General features: G+C 24.1%; 6 protein-coding genes across 6 annotated transcripts; 4 read left to right on the top strand and 2 right to left on the bottom strand.

The window, feature by feature from the left end:
* Positions 1-644: 644 nt before the first annotated feature.
* PVVCY_0600680 (conserved Plasmodium protein, unknown function) lies at positions 645-1,924 on the top strand (the record flags this gene model as incomplete). The annotated part of the gene is made up of 2 exons (XM_008627211.2): positions 645-710; positions 863-1,924. 2 exons carry the CDS (start codon positions 645-647, stop codon positions 1,922-1,924), a joined length of 1,128 nt encoding a protein of 375 aa, XP_008625433.2.
* A 537-nt stretch (positions 1,925-2,461) lies between these two features.
* On the top strand, positions 2,462-4,867 carry PVVCY_0600670 (conserved Plasmodium protein, unknown function; the record flags this gene model as incomplete). Its single annotated transcript, XM_037634109.1, has 1 exon — positions 2,462-4,867. One exon carries the CDS (start codon positions 2,462-2,464, stop codon positions 4,865-4,867), a length of 2,406 nt encoding a protein of 801 aa, XP_037490258.1.
* A 583-nt stretch (positions 4,868-5,450) lies between these two features.
* Positions 5,451-7,487, top strand: PVVCY_0600660 (blood stage antigen 41-3 precursor, putative; the record flags this gene model as incomplete). The annotated part of the gene is made up of 9 exons (XM_008627209.1): positions 5,451-5,528; positions 5,624-5,707; positions 5,836-5,898; positions 6,046-6,366; positions 6,496-6,579; positions 6,711-6,818; positions 6,918-6,986; positions 7,077-7,171; positions 7,271-7,487. 9 exons carry the CDS (start codon positions 5,451-5,453, stop codon positions 7,485-7,487), a joined length of 1,119 nt encoding a protein of 372 aa, XP_008625431.1.
* A 528-nt stretch (positions 7,488-8,015) lies between these two features.
* On the top strand, positions 8,016-9,644 carry PVVCY_0600650 (tRNA delta(2)-isopentenylpyrophosphate transferase, putative; the record flags this gene model as incomplete). Its single annotated transcript, XM_008627208.1, has 1 exon — positions 8,016-9,644. The coding sequence occupies one exon, from the start codon at positions 8,016-8,018 to the stop codon at positions 9,642-9,644; it is 1,629 nt and encodes a 542-aa protein (XP_008625430.1).
* Positions 9,645-10,003: 359 nt separating this feature from the next.
* On the bottom strand, positions 10,004-10,824 carry PVVCY_0600640 (RNA-binding protein, putative; the record flags this gene model as incomplete). The annotated part of the gene is made up of 3 exons (XM_008627207.1): positions 10,004-10,182; positions 10,338-10,638; positions 10,762-10,824. The coding sequence occupies 3 exons, from the start codon at positions 10,822-10,824 to the stop codon at positions 10,004-10,006; spliced, it is 543 nt and encodes a 180-aa protein (XP_008625429.1).
* Positions 10,825-11,959: 1,135 nt separating this feature from the next.
* On the bottom strand, positions 11,960-13,197 carry PVVCY_0600630 (conserved Plasmodium protein, unknown function; the record flags this gene model as incomplete). The annotated part of the gene is made up of 2 exons (XM_008627206.1): positions 11,960-12,897; positions 12,990-13,197. The coding sequence occupies 2 exons, from the start codon at positions 13,195-13,197 to the stop codon at positions 11,960-11,962; spliced, it is 1,146 nt and encodes a 381-aa protein (XP_008625428.1).
* Positions 13,198-13,523: the final 326 nt, after the last annotated feature.

Genomic DNA, 13,523 nt, shown 5'->3' with positions numbered 1-13,523 from the left:
ATAAAAATACGGTTCATTTTCCCTCCTTAAACATTATATATAGTACAATAATGTTATTTATACATATAGTAACACCCCATATACTTTCTCATCTTCGGAATATTGTAAATAAAAAATATATATTAAAACTCCTCTTTAAAAAAATAAGATATGGCAAAATTATGTATAATATTATGTCATTTTGATTTACCATTGCACATTTTTATTTAAAAGAAAAAAGTAAAATGCAAACAAATAATATATTAAAATTTATGATTATTGATATGCGCACAAAATGGGAAGGGGGCACATAATATATACAGTTTTAAATGTGAGAAAAAAGAGTAAAATATAAACTTAAAAAATATTGTTTGTTGTTACCACTGCTAGAAAAAATGTTACCTTAGAAAGCATTTAAAAATTATATATAGTAAATATACGCATACAAAGAAATAGAAAAATTACAATCCTAAAATTAATATGAAATTTATGAGAAAGATTTATAAAAATAGGGTTACAAAAAATCAAAATAATTTTTTGATTTAAAAGCAACCCCTTGTTTTAGTAATATAAAAGGTAAAGGTGGCGTTTTTATTATTTATATTTCAAATGTAGAGTACCTTGTGAGTATTATAATTTATGTAGTAAATACCCTATAGAGAATTATGAATACCCGTATATATTGGGAAACTGTATTTGGAAAATCTATATTTTCAAGTTTGCTCAATTTAGTAAGTTTTTATTTGTATTATATTTTAAGTAAATATGTATATGTCTGTATATTTTTTGTTTGATACAATATTGGAAACTGTCTTAACTTATTATTTTCCTTGTTATGTTATATGAGTGTATATATTTATATTTTTTATTTTTTATATGAAAGAAATGCACCCGAGGTATGCTAGGAAAGAGAAAATACATGCATTCTAAATTAGTAGGCAAAATAAAACCCAATTTTATTTATAATAACCAGTATAATGATTTTATGTCCCTAGCAAATGAGCGTTATAATAATGAAGAATCCCAATGTGTAATTAAACCAAATTATGAATTAAATGATCAAAGAAATAAAGACAGATATAATCAAAAAATTCTTAAATGTTTGATTTTATTAAAAAATAAAAGAAAGAGAGATTGTGATAAATTAAAATTAATCAGTAAATACATTTTTAATAACATAAACAGTTATGATATATTTGAAATAACTAATATATTATATTGCACATATTTTTTTAGCATAATATTAAAAAAAGAAGATTTGTATAAATTAATAAAACGACTTAAATTATTAACATTTAATAATAAAAATGATGCAGTTATATATGAGCTAATTTTAAATTTGTTACGGTTAAAAATACCAAACGAAACTGTAGATGCAAATTTTATATTTGATTTAAATATATTTTTAAATAATATGTTGCACATAGTTATAATGCCCAAAGATAGAAGCAATATGGTTAATTCTAGTAGCAATCAAAATATTTCATATTTTAACTACATATATTTTGTAAGGGAAATACAATTAATATATCATCATGGGTTCTGTTCATGGCTTAACAAAAAGTATTTGGACACTTCTATATTACAATTTTTGAATTCATTTCAGAATTCTGTAATTCAGCAAAATAAAAATTTAGATTATCATTTTATAAATGATGTAGTTAATATTCTTTATAAATTAAATTGCCAAGTAAATTATTTGAGTTTGTATAATTATGATATTCCAATTTTTATAGAAGAATTTAATTTGATTATTGAATGCATATCTGATAAAAATACTTTTGAAGGAACATTAATTATGACTCCATATTTTTTTCAAAGATATAATTTATTTAAAAAGCTTAATTATAAAGTTCTCCTTTTATATAAAGAATCATTACCCCCCAAAAATGAACAAGACAAAATTAATTATATTAAAAAATTGTTATATAATATTATAAAATAGTTTATGTTTTTGTTAATATTTTCTTAAACATAAAAAAGGCATTGAATGTTTGTATGCGTTTTGTCTTTTCCTTTTCTATTATTTATTTTTTTGTTTTTTTTAAATATTATGCGTGCGCGTAAATATATTAGTGTGTATATAATCCTACATACTAATATAGTACGAATATATATATGGTAGATATACTATCTTTATATACTACTGAGTAAAAATATTTTTTCCGTAAAATATGTATTTATGCATGCATATTTATTCGAATTTGCGCCTATTTAAACAAATTATAGTTATTTATATATGTGATGTTTATGTATATATTATAGATTCCATTTTTTATGTGACCTATTTGTTTCATTTGGTATAAAATTTTGAATTCACTGTTTTGTCTTTTTGAATTTTCTAACACATATAGGCATATAATATGCATGTACATTTATATCTACTTATATATATATAAATTTATTCCTCCATTATTCGTTGGATATATGGTATTAATATTTTTTGAGGTGTCGACATATTATAAATGTAATATTTAAAATAATGAAAAGGCAAGATTTAACTAAAAAAAAATCTGAAGTAACAAAATCAATAAATAATAAAAAACGTTTCGTATTTAAGAATGAATTTAAATATGTAGACGCTACAAATATTTTAAAAAATATATTTTTAAAAGAGAACCCACCCAAACCAATTTCATCAATAAAAAAGGTGCAAACGGTAAAAGGTTATATTGCAAATAAAAAAATAAACGATGTTCTTATTAAAAAAAAGAAAAAAGATAGCAAATTAGAAGATATACAAAAAAATGGTGATAAGAAAAATGATTATCTATATAGAGATAATAAATCATTACGAAAAGGCAATGAACCAAACAATGCATTCTTAGCTAAATCACGTTCGTCTAAAGCATTTGATTTTCAAAAGTATAAGAAAATGAGCACTTCGGTGATTCCTATCGAGTCAGTTTCTACGAAGAATAATATGAGCCTTTTTCACCGCCCCAGACGAAAAAATATAATTTATTCATCTCCCGATCCTTCAGAAAAGGAAGAGGAAGAAATAGAAGAAGAGGAAGAAATAGAAGAGGAGGTAGAAATAGAAGAGGAGGAAGAAATAGAAGAAGAGGAAGAAATAGAAGAGGAGGTAGAAATAGAAGAGGAGGAAGAAATAGAAGAGGAGGTAGAAATAGAAGAGGAGGTAGAAATAGAAGAAGAGGAAGAAATAGAAGAGGAGGTAGAAATAGAAGAGGAGGAAGAAATAGAAGAGGAGGAGGAAATAGAAGAAGAGGAAGAAATAGAAGAGGAGGAGGAAATAGAAGAAGAAGAAGAAATAGAAGAGGAGGAGGAGATAGAAGAAGAGGAAGAAATAGAAGAGGAGGAGGAGATAGAAGAAGAGGAAGGAATAGAAGAAGAAGTAATTGAGGAAGATGAAGAAGAAGAGATTGATATAGGCGAAAAAGAAAGCGCTGAAAGTGTAACAAATAATAAAAATGAAATAAAGTGTAACATTTCAATGGGCAATAAAGAATATATAAAAAAGGGAAGCGAATTAATAGTTGAAAAAAAAGTAGACAATGATGAAAATAATTTTAAAAATTATATCGATAAAATACAAGAAAAGGATCCTAATTATTTAATACTTGTAAATAACATAATGGAAAGTTTATTAGAATATGATGATTTTTATAATCATATTAAAAATAGCTTAAAATTGTACTATACTAAAAATGCGATAAATAACAGTTACTGTAAGTTTTTAACTGATGATATACATTTCAACAATATTGATAAACAAAATTCTGAAAATATTGTCTGCATTAATGAAAATAATAGTAATCTTGAAAAAAAAAATTCAGATGAATTGAACTTTGAGGAGAATGAGATTAATGAAAAAAATTACGAAATGGATGGGTCATCAATAATTCAAAATAACGATATGGAGAACTACAAAAACAGAATCGAAGAACATACTATAGAAAATAAACAAGACATAGATAAGGAAATAAAACGGAAAGATGTAGGAACTGATATGCTCGATATAAATAATGAAATTACAATAATGATGGGAGAAAATGAAAATAGTGAGAATTATCCCAAAAGCAAGGATTATCAAATGATTGAAACAAATGAGAGTGTAAATATAAGTCAATACAATAATAATAACGGTAATAGTGATATAGAAAACTATAGATATGCTAAATCTGAAAATGTAGATTGCATGATAAATCAACCCAATATTGTTGAAGATAATAAACAACTTGTAACCATAAATAAAAAGGATGATAACATAAATAAATCAGATGTAAGTTCCAATGAAAAAGAAATTGAAGGCAGTGAATATGAAGAAGATGGCGATACGGAAAAAGATGACAATGAAAGTGACAAAACCGATAGTGATGATAATGAAGAAAGAGAAAAAATTATAACGAAAGAGAAAAATGAATCAAGAAGCAAAGGAAAAAGGGGAGGTGAATTACCTTCAAATGAAAGAGAAAACGAAAGCATATCTTCATATGAAGATAGAAAAAATAATAGAGAACCTAAGCTTGAAGGTAATGAGAATAAGAGGAAATATTCTTTGAAAGAAAATGAAAATAAAGGGGAATCTACATCTGAAGAAAGTGAAAGTGAATCAGAAAAAAGTGAAAATAAAGGAGAATCTACATCTGAAGAAAGTGAAAGTGAATCAGAGAAAAATGAAAATAAAGGAGAATCTACATCTGAAGAAAGTGAAAGTGAATCAGAGAAAAGTGAAAAGAAAGGGGGATCTACATCTGAAGAAAGTGAAAGTGAGTCTGAAAAAAGTGAAAATAAAGGGGAATCTACATCTGAAGAAAGTGAAAGTGAGTCTGAAAAAAGTGAAAATAAAGGAGAATCTACATCTGAAGAAAGCGAAAGTGAATATGATGATAGTACAGTCGAAACTCAAAGTGAAGATGGGAAATAAAATTTTAAAAAGCAAAATAATAAATAAAGCCAATATAATTACATTATAAAAATATTCGAATATTTTATAAAATATATACAGAAATAAAGTATTGTTAAAAATGTGCACATATAAGCATTTATGATGATATTAAACAAATGCTGATACAATAAATAAAATATAAATAATCTTATAATCATTAAAGAGTTTTAATTATTTTAAGATTTATTTTTTACAAATTATTAATCTGTAATATTTTATAGCTATTTAATATGGAAAAATATTTGTGTATATAATTTTTTTCAAAGTAATAATATTCTTTAAGTGTATGTACAATTGTGTCTAATTATTATAAGTATTACTGTAGCGCATTTATATATGCACTATTTATTTTATTATATATATATAACTACTTGTTCTTTTTATATTAAAATACCATTTTTTCTTTATCTTTTTTGCATGCTTATTTTATAATTAAAAGAAAAGTGTTGTAATGTGTATCATGCATGTATGCGCCTACTTGAATTTTTTAAAACTTCAAATTTAACAAAATTAAACATATAAATATAATTATTCTGTTATTTTATAATAATAAATAAATAAAATGTTATATAGACTAAATTTTCTTTTATTTTGTGGTGTTTTGGCGTCACAATTTCTTCAGATAATCATGTCTGATGAAGTAGGGAAAAAATATTAAATAAACATATTGAAGTATGTACTTATATATATCATAATTGAAATATATTCCTAATGATATGTTTATTTTTTTATTAGGAAACCCAAGGATGGTCGACAGATTATAAATACAACTCAAAATCGTTACCCTCAATAGAAGTTAAACTAAGTCCTCCAGAAAATGTTAAGAAAATTAACAGAATTATAATAAGAATTATATAAACAATAATACAATTTATTACATAAAAATGAAAATTTAGTAAAAAATTATTCACTAATTATGTGAGAACATTGATTTCTTCTTTTTATAGCCATTACCCCAAGTTTCAGCAGAAATAAAGATTCTCGAATCTGCTAGGCTTAAATTAGAAGAGGTATAAATGGACATAAAATAAAATGATATATAATAAATTAAAAATGCCGCATAAATAATGCCATATACATAAATGATGATGTGATCAAACAGTAAAATAAAAAATACGGGAAGTAACAATTTAAATGTTTTTGTGAATAATATTTAGGGAATTATGCAAAAATTAGAAGATGAATATAATAAATCTTTGGCAAATTCTAAAATAAGAATAGACGACACAATTAAAAAAATGTTAAGTATTTTTAGTGATCCCAATATATTAGGTTTCGTTGTTTCTAGTTCGGTGAAAACTTTAAAAACAGATAGACTTCGAAAAGTATCAGAACCATCTGAAGAAAATAATTTAAAAAAGTTACAAAAAAGAAATACCGAAAAAAGTGGCCCGCTTCCCCCACCAGAACTTAGAAATCATACTTCCTTTTTGCAACAAAATTATATTAATAAAACTATACCATCTGTTAAGATATATGTAAGTGAATCTGCATAATTAAATAATCGACATCCATTTATGAATAATAAGAGTCATACAATTGTTATAAGCATAGCAACATCATTAAAAAGGTACTTTAAACTAATGTGCAATTTATAAATTTTTTAGTTATCAGAAGCAAATGAGCCTAGTGCTGAAATAAAGGAAAAAATAGTGGAAATCGAACAATATAGAACAGATGAAGAAGTAGCGGTAATAAGGGATAGTTGAACTATAGGCATATATGCACACAGCCATATATATATATATATATATATACATGAATACGAATATTGCTCATATATTAAGATTTAAATATTTTTTGATTTGTTCATTTTACAAAGATGTTTGAAACAGCAATATCTGAATTCGGGATTCTGACGGAAATAACAATTCTTGAGCTAGAAAAACAAATTCAACTTCAATTAAACCCATTCTTAGTTGATAAAAATGTTATGCTCCATTTATAGTATCTTTCTTTTTGTACACAGTTTCAATATATTTTAATATATGTAATTTTTTTATTGGTATTTCACCCTATATTATAATAGATTGTCCATAGAGCATTGGAAAAGGAGTTGAAAGAAATGGGAAAAAGAGATGAAACAGAAAAAATTAAAGTAATACTAAATTGTATAGAGGACGATTAATATTGAAATATTTTAAATTACTCCTAAATTATTAACATTTTTTATTTTATAACTTTTTAGGAAAAATATCAAAAACAGTCATCATTTATAGAGGATACAACAGATGAGAATGTGGGAAATATATTGAATGTAAAAATAAGTCAAACTGATTATGGGTATTTTAAAAAGATGGAATTCATAATTATGTGAAATATAATAGTAGTTTTTATTTATAATTTCCATTTATGTGATATGTTTTTTCCAAATAATTTTAGTTACCCAACGATTGATGAACTTGTGATGCAAATGCAAAAAAGAAGAGATATTTCTGAACAGTTGGAACGCCAAAAAATATTAGAATTACAAATGAAGTTATTAAAAGCCCAAAGCGAAATGATAAAAGACGCTCTACATTTTTCTATATCTAAAGTTATAGCACAGTACTCCCCAATAGTTGAAACAATGAAATTGGAAAGTTTGAAAATGATGTAAGTGTAGTGACCAGCTTGTTTAAAATATTGTCAATGTGTTTTGTCCATTTATTTATTTAAATAAATAAATAAATATATATATATAATAGTGATAAATATGTTGTATCGTTTTTTTAATTTTTTTTTGTTTTGTATACAATTTTATTTTTTCGCATCGTAAATATTATTACATGCATGGCTTAATAATATTTTATAAAAAAGGTAAAATATATTTTTTTATATGAATAAAATTATATTAACTAAATTAGTTTGAAAATGTAATTATTTCAAGAGAACGAAGCAAATTATAGTCTTTAATTTTTCATGTTCTTCATTCTATGCTTCTCTTGTTTTTTTAATAATATAATAAATTAGTAATGTAAAAATAAATAGACTCATGTTGAAATAATAATAGTATATACGTATATTTTATTTGTTTGAGACCGTTTTTTATATAAGACTATACGAAAAATATGTAGGGCTATAATTGTGTTTATATATAACGAACTGAGGAAAATATGTATATATACATTACAACATAAAAATCCAAATGTTTTATAAGATACATGTTTATATAATAATATACATAATTTTCTCAATATGCATTTCTTTGAAAATTAAGGCTTTTCATGAAATAAACAAAACATACATATACTTAAAAAGGGATAATAATTATACATATAATAGCAGATTATTTGGAAACAGTTATTGTATAGGTAGAAAATTTTCATCGAGTATTAAAAAGTGTTTCAAAAAGTATAATACAAAACTTTATTATAATTATAAAAAGGAAAATTATATAAAAAGAAAAGTTTGTCATAACAATAGAAGGTTTACTTTTCGATATATAAGCAATAAACTATTGAACGATACAACCATTAAAAAAAGAAATGCAATTTATTGCCAAAAAAGCAAAACAGATGATGTAAAAAATATTGAATTGATAGATGTATTAACAGATTTAAGTAAAGACCCCTCAAAAGTGGACAAAATGGAGCATGATAGCACTTTAGCTAGTATTGAAAAAAGAGAGGAGTCAAATTTAGGTAACGAAATTTTGATTGACAACCAAAAAAATGGTGAGAAAAATGATTCAGCATCAAAATGTAATGATGAAATTAATTTATCATGTTTTAATATGAATACAAAAGAAAAGAAAAAAAAAGTTGTTATAATCATGGGAATAACATGCAGTGGAAAAACTCAATTTAGCATCGATTTAAACAACGAACTATTAAAGCATGATATAAAAGGGGAAATAATAAGTGCTGATTCAATGCAGGTATATAAAAATTTTAGTGTTGGAGTAGCAAAAGTAGAAAATGAAGAGATGGGGGATATAAAGCACCATATGCTAGATGTATGTGATAACACCGAAGAATTTAATGCTCATAAATTTGTTAATTATGCTATTCCAATTATTGAATCTATTAATGATAGAAATATGGTGCCAATTGTTGCTGGGGGGACATTATTATATATAGAATCTTTATTGTGGGAATCAGTTGTAGATATAAGGAAAGAGAATGATATTGAAATCGATAAAATAAAACATGATGATTATACAAATAAAACAAATGATGAATTGCATGAAGAGCTGAAAATGGTTGATCCAGAAAGAGCTGAAGAATTACACAAAAATGATAGAAAAAGAATTTGTAGAAGTTTAGATATTTTTTATACATTTAATAAAAAACATAGTGATTTAATAAAAATGAAGTGCCATAAAAATAATAACCTCGATAAAACGCGATATGCACCTTGCTTTTTTTATTTAGATCATAAAGATGATTGTATATTAAAAGACAAAATTGAAAAAAGAATAAATATAATGATTTCAAAAGGATTACTAGAAGAAGGAATAAAATTAAAAAAAATGCCAAATAATACAAATACAAAATTAAAAGGAAAAGGTATACGTCAAAGTATTGCATATAAAGAGTTTGATAGTTATATTGAAAAAAAAATAAATAATATTGATGATAATGATTTATTTAACAAATGTAAAGATAACTTATTTAGAAAAACATATCAATATGCGAAAAGACAAAGAAGATGGATATTAAATAGATTTATAAAAAGATATAATATCCCATTAAATGAAATAGATGTATCAAAAAATTATGAACAACAATTAAGCAATGCAGTGAAAATTGTATTAGATTTTTGGAAAAATTAACAAAAAAAAAGGATAAGAAAGAAAACTATTAAAAATGTACAAAAAAAAAGAGCGGGATGGAGCGAAGATCCATGCATTTCTACACATTAGTGTGTATTTTATTTTGTTTCTTTGAGATTTGTATATTGTTTGTTAACCTCTTTGAGTATTTTGATATTATTCATTCATTTGATTATTAATTTTTTTTGTGAATTAATTTTTTATTCTTTATGCTAAACTTTCAAATAACTTTTGATAAATTATGATTATATATTTATATATATACGAGTCTGTGACTCGAGAAATGGTTAAATTTTTTATTACAAAGTTGTTATCAAATTAATTATACTTATAATATATGGTGAATCTGGAATGTGGGTTTATGTGGGTGGCTTATATATATTACATATATGCTTTTTTTGCTCTAAATAATCATTTTTAAAAGCTTCTGTTAAAATTATATTTTTTTCTCCCAACTTTATTCCTTGATAATTTAATAAAACAATTGTTGCATCCTCAGCTTTTTTAAATTTCAAAATCCCATGTCCCATGTTTCTTCCTATAAAAAATAAATTATATTGGAATTGAGAAATGAAGAAGTAAAAGACTAAGATCCAAAAAATAAAATATCAGGGTATACAAAAATCGTAACAATTGTGTAAATCGTAATATTCGTTATATGGGCCTTTATGCATAATTATTTATTTTCATTACCCGTGTATCTATTTCTTTTTATTTGAGCTACACAACTTCCAATACCAATAAAATAGTTAAAAAAATGAGTAACATCTTGAGATGATAATCTATTGTCCAAATTACATATAAAGAGAAAATTAGCTCCGCGTGTTATTGGATTTGCTGTATGCTTGTTTAATTTTACACGTTCTCTTGTTAATTCCTTTATGTGATTTTCTCCAGAATCTCTAATATATGGTATTGTTTTGAATTTTCTAAAATATTTTGCCCTGTATAACCGAAACGGGCTACCATGCAAGTTTTCGTCCCCCCATTTTATCTACATAATCAGCGAAAATAAATAAATTAAAAATATATATATACGAAAAATATACATATTATGGGAGAGCAAAGGATGAATGCCACTGTTATGGGTATACCAAAAAATATATTTTCTAGTTACCTTTTTTATCATAAATGACTGAATTAGACCTATGAACATAAAAAGGATCTTCAAAATTATCATGGCTTTTTTAAGAAAAGCATATTCTGTTTATTGGTATAAAAAATTTTATAAAGCATTACAAGTATTGTATACTCATAATTTTTAAGTGAATTATGCTTCCTTTTGTCATATTTAAAATAATTAAATTGGTAAAATAAAACATGCCATTACATATATTTCTATTTCCTCATTTTCAACTCATGATAAATGCTATCACACATTCTTTCATTTACTATATATGTGGATATTTGTGTGTTTTTCATAAAAAAATAAGCTTTTATAATACAAGCTACAATGACAATTGAACTTAAATGGGGTATTATTTTATGCTACTGAAAATGCTATTCATTTATAACAGTTTATTTATTTATTATTATATATGTTAAAAATTATGATATGTTTAAAGTTATAAAAAATAAAATAAATAAGTACGAATTTAAAAGAAATATATCACGAAATAAAATCTTCAAAAATGTAGGTGATATATAATATATATATGCATAATATCATAAGGAAAATTGTGCTCACGCAATTTTTTGTTTATTAACACATCTCCCAAAAATAGTATGTAATAAAAATTCCTAAAATAGGTAAGGAAAGCAGAATAATGAATCTACAGAAGGAAACAAAATGGATGAATAACAAGAAGAACCAAATATATAAGTAAATATATTTTATATATGTGAGGGCAAAAAGTGTTTTGGGGTGATAATAACCATTATCTCTTTTTTCTTATTTCTTTATCTTTGATTTAATTTTATTTTATCTTTGTGTTACAAATAAATATATATATTATATACAATGATTTATTTTAATACGTTTTAAAAGATTAATAAAGGTATATTTTTAATATGCGTTTTTTGGTATATAGCTTTTATTTAATGTAGAATATAGTTGTGTAAAAATCAAATTCGGGGAAAAAATATGTAACACATTTGAAAATAGTGAGCGGGTATATGTATATATATATACGATGTAACATATAAAGTGTAGGAAGTATAAAGGATATGTACACACTATATATAATCATCTTATGTACAATGTAAGTATTATATTAACGGGTACTCACCAAAAAATATCCACAAAAAAGTATAAAAAAAAATTTTTATTTTAATAAAATAATAAAATAGCAATAATAAGGATAAGGTACATTCCTTCAATGGTTGGATGCCAAATTTATGGAATGAAATCGTTCAACTTTTTTAAGACGCAATTTTTCATTTGATTTAAGGTCACGCATATATTCATTGAATTTATTAATATCCATTTCTTTTTGTGAATTATGTTTTATATGTTTAACAAATACATTTTTTGAATTTGAAGATTCGAATTCAATAATCAAAGGTTTTATAAAATCGCTAGATTCTACAACAATGGAATTGCATGCTAATATATATTTTAAGTTTTCATTTTTACACAACTCCTCAATCATTCGTTCATTTAATATAATATTATTAATAGATTTTATGTATAGATATCTTAAAAACGCCCCCTTTTCAAATACAACAGCATCACATTTGTAATTATAACACAATATAACTTGAATTTTTTCTTTATTTGATAAAAAGTAAATATTAGTTTTTATTCCTTTCATCAATGTTTTGGAAGGCAATATTAATGTTTTATTTTTAGGTGGGATTTCTTTTTTCTTCTCAATTATCTCTTCTTTTTTCTCCTCAATTACGCTTTCTTCTTTTTCTTCAACTAAGCTTTCTTCTTTTTCTTCAATTATGCTTTCTTCTTTTTCTTCAATTAAACTTTCTTCTTTTTCTTCAATTAAACTTTCTTCTTTTTCTTCAATCAAGCTTTCTTCTTCTTCAACTAAGTCTTCCCTTTTTTCTTCTTCTTCTTCTACTTCTTCGAATAATCGTTCAAATTGATTATCATCATCAGTTTCTTTACTATTAATTAAACTCTCTGTTCCGTCGTCTATTGTACTTTCTTGTTTCGATGACGTTTCGGACAAATCTTCATTTTCAGTAGTTGATTCATCTTTTTGAATATCATTGCTTTCTTTATTCCCAAAGGAAGAATACATCCTTTTTCTATATGAGATAGTTGGTACATTATTTGCGGGTGGTATATATGCGTTTCCTGATTAAGGTAAAAAATATAAAAAAATAACAACAAGAAAAAAAATATAATTATATATTATTTACTACTATCTAATATTAATACAAACTTACTAGTATCTTCGCTCCTAGGGCTAGGGTATGGGCATGTGCATGTTCTAAATAAGATCTCTTTTTCGTCTTTGTTTGAAATATCTACTACTCGTCTATAGTGGCCATTTACCAACCGAATCAATTTTGTTTTACTTACATTTCCAGTCCTTGTATTATAAACACTTACTGTGTTGGATTTTTGATGTGTATTACTATTGGAATTATACATTTTTACTCAAATGATAAAGAACCAAAGAAAAGACACCAAAATGTAAAGATTAATTTATTAATTATTTTATATATATATATATTATTTATATAAGCATTTGTTATAAATACATATTTTATATGTAAGCATATTTATTTGATTTTATAAAAAAGAAAAATGGCATTTATTTTAAAATTATAATAACCAAAAAAAAATTAAAAAAGGTGATGTTTTTTCATATTTGATTTGTGTTTAATTTGAATTTAATTAATTTATTTTTTTTTATAACCATCCTAATTAAAATGAAGTAAATAATGTCTTTAAATAGCTCTATGACATGCACGATT

Source organism: Plasmodium vinckei (assembly GCF_900681995.1).
Source record: "Plasmodium vinckei vinckei genome assembly, chromosome: PVVCY_06".
Classification (NCBI taxonomy): domain Eukaryota; phylum Apicomplexa; class Aconoidasida; order Haemosporida; family Plasmodiidae; genus Plasmodium; species Plasmodium vinckei.
This window is presented reverse-complemented; position numbering and strand designations above follow the sequence as displayed.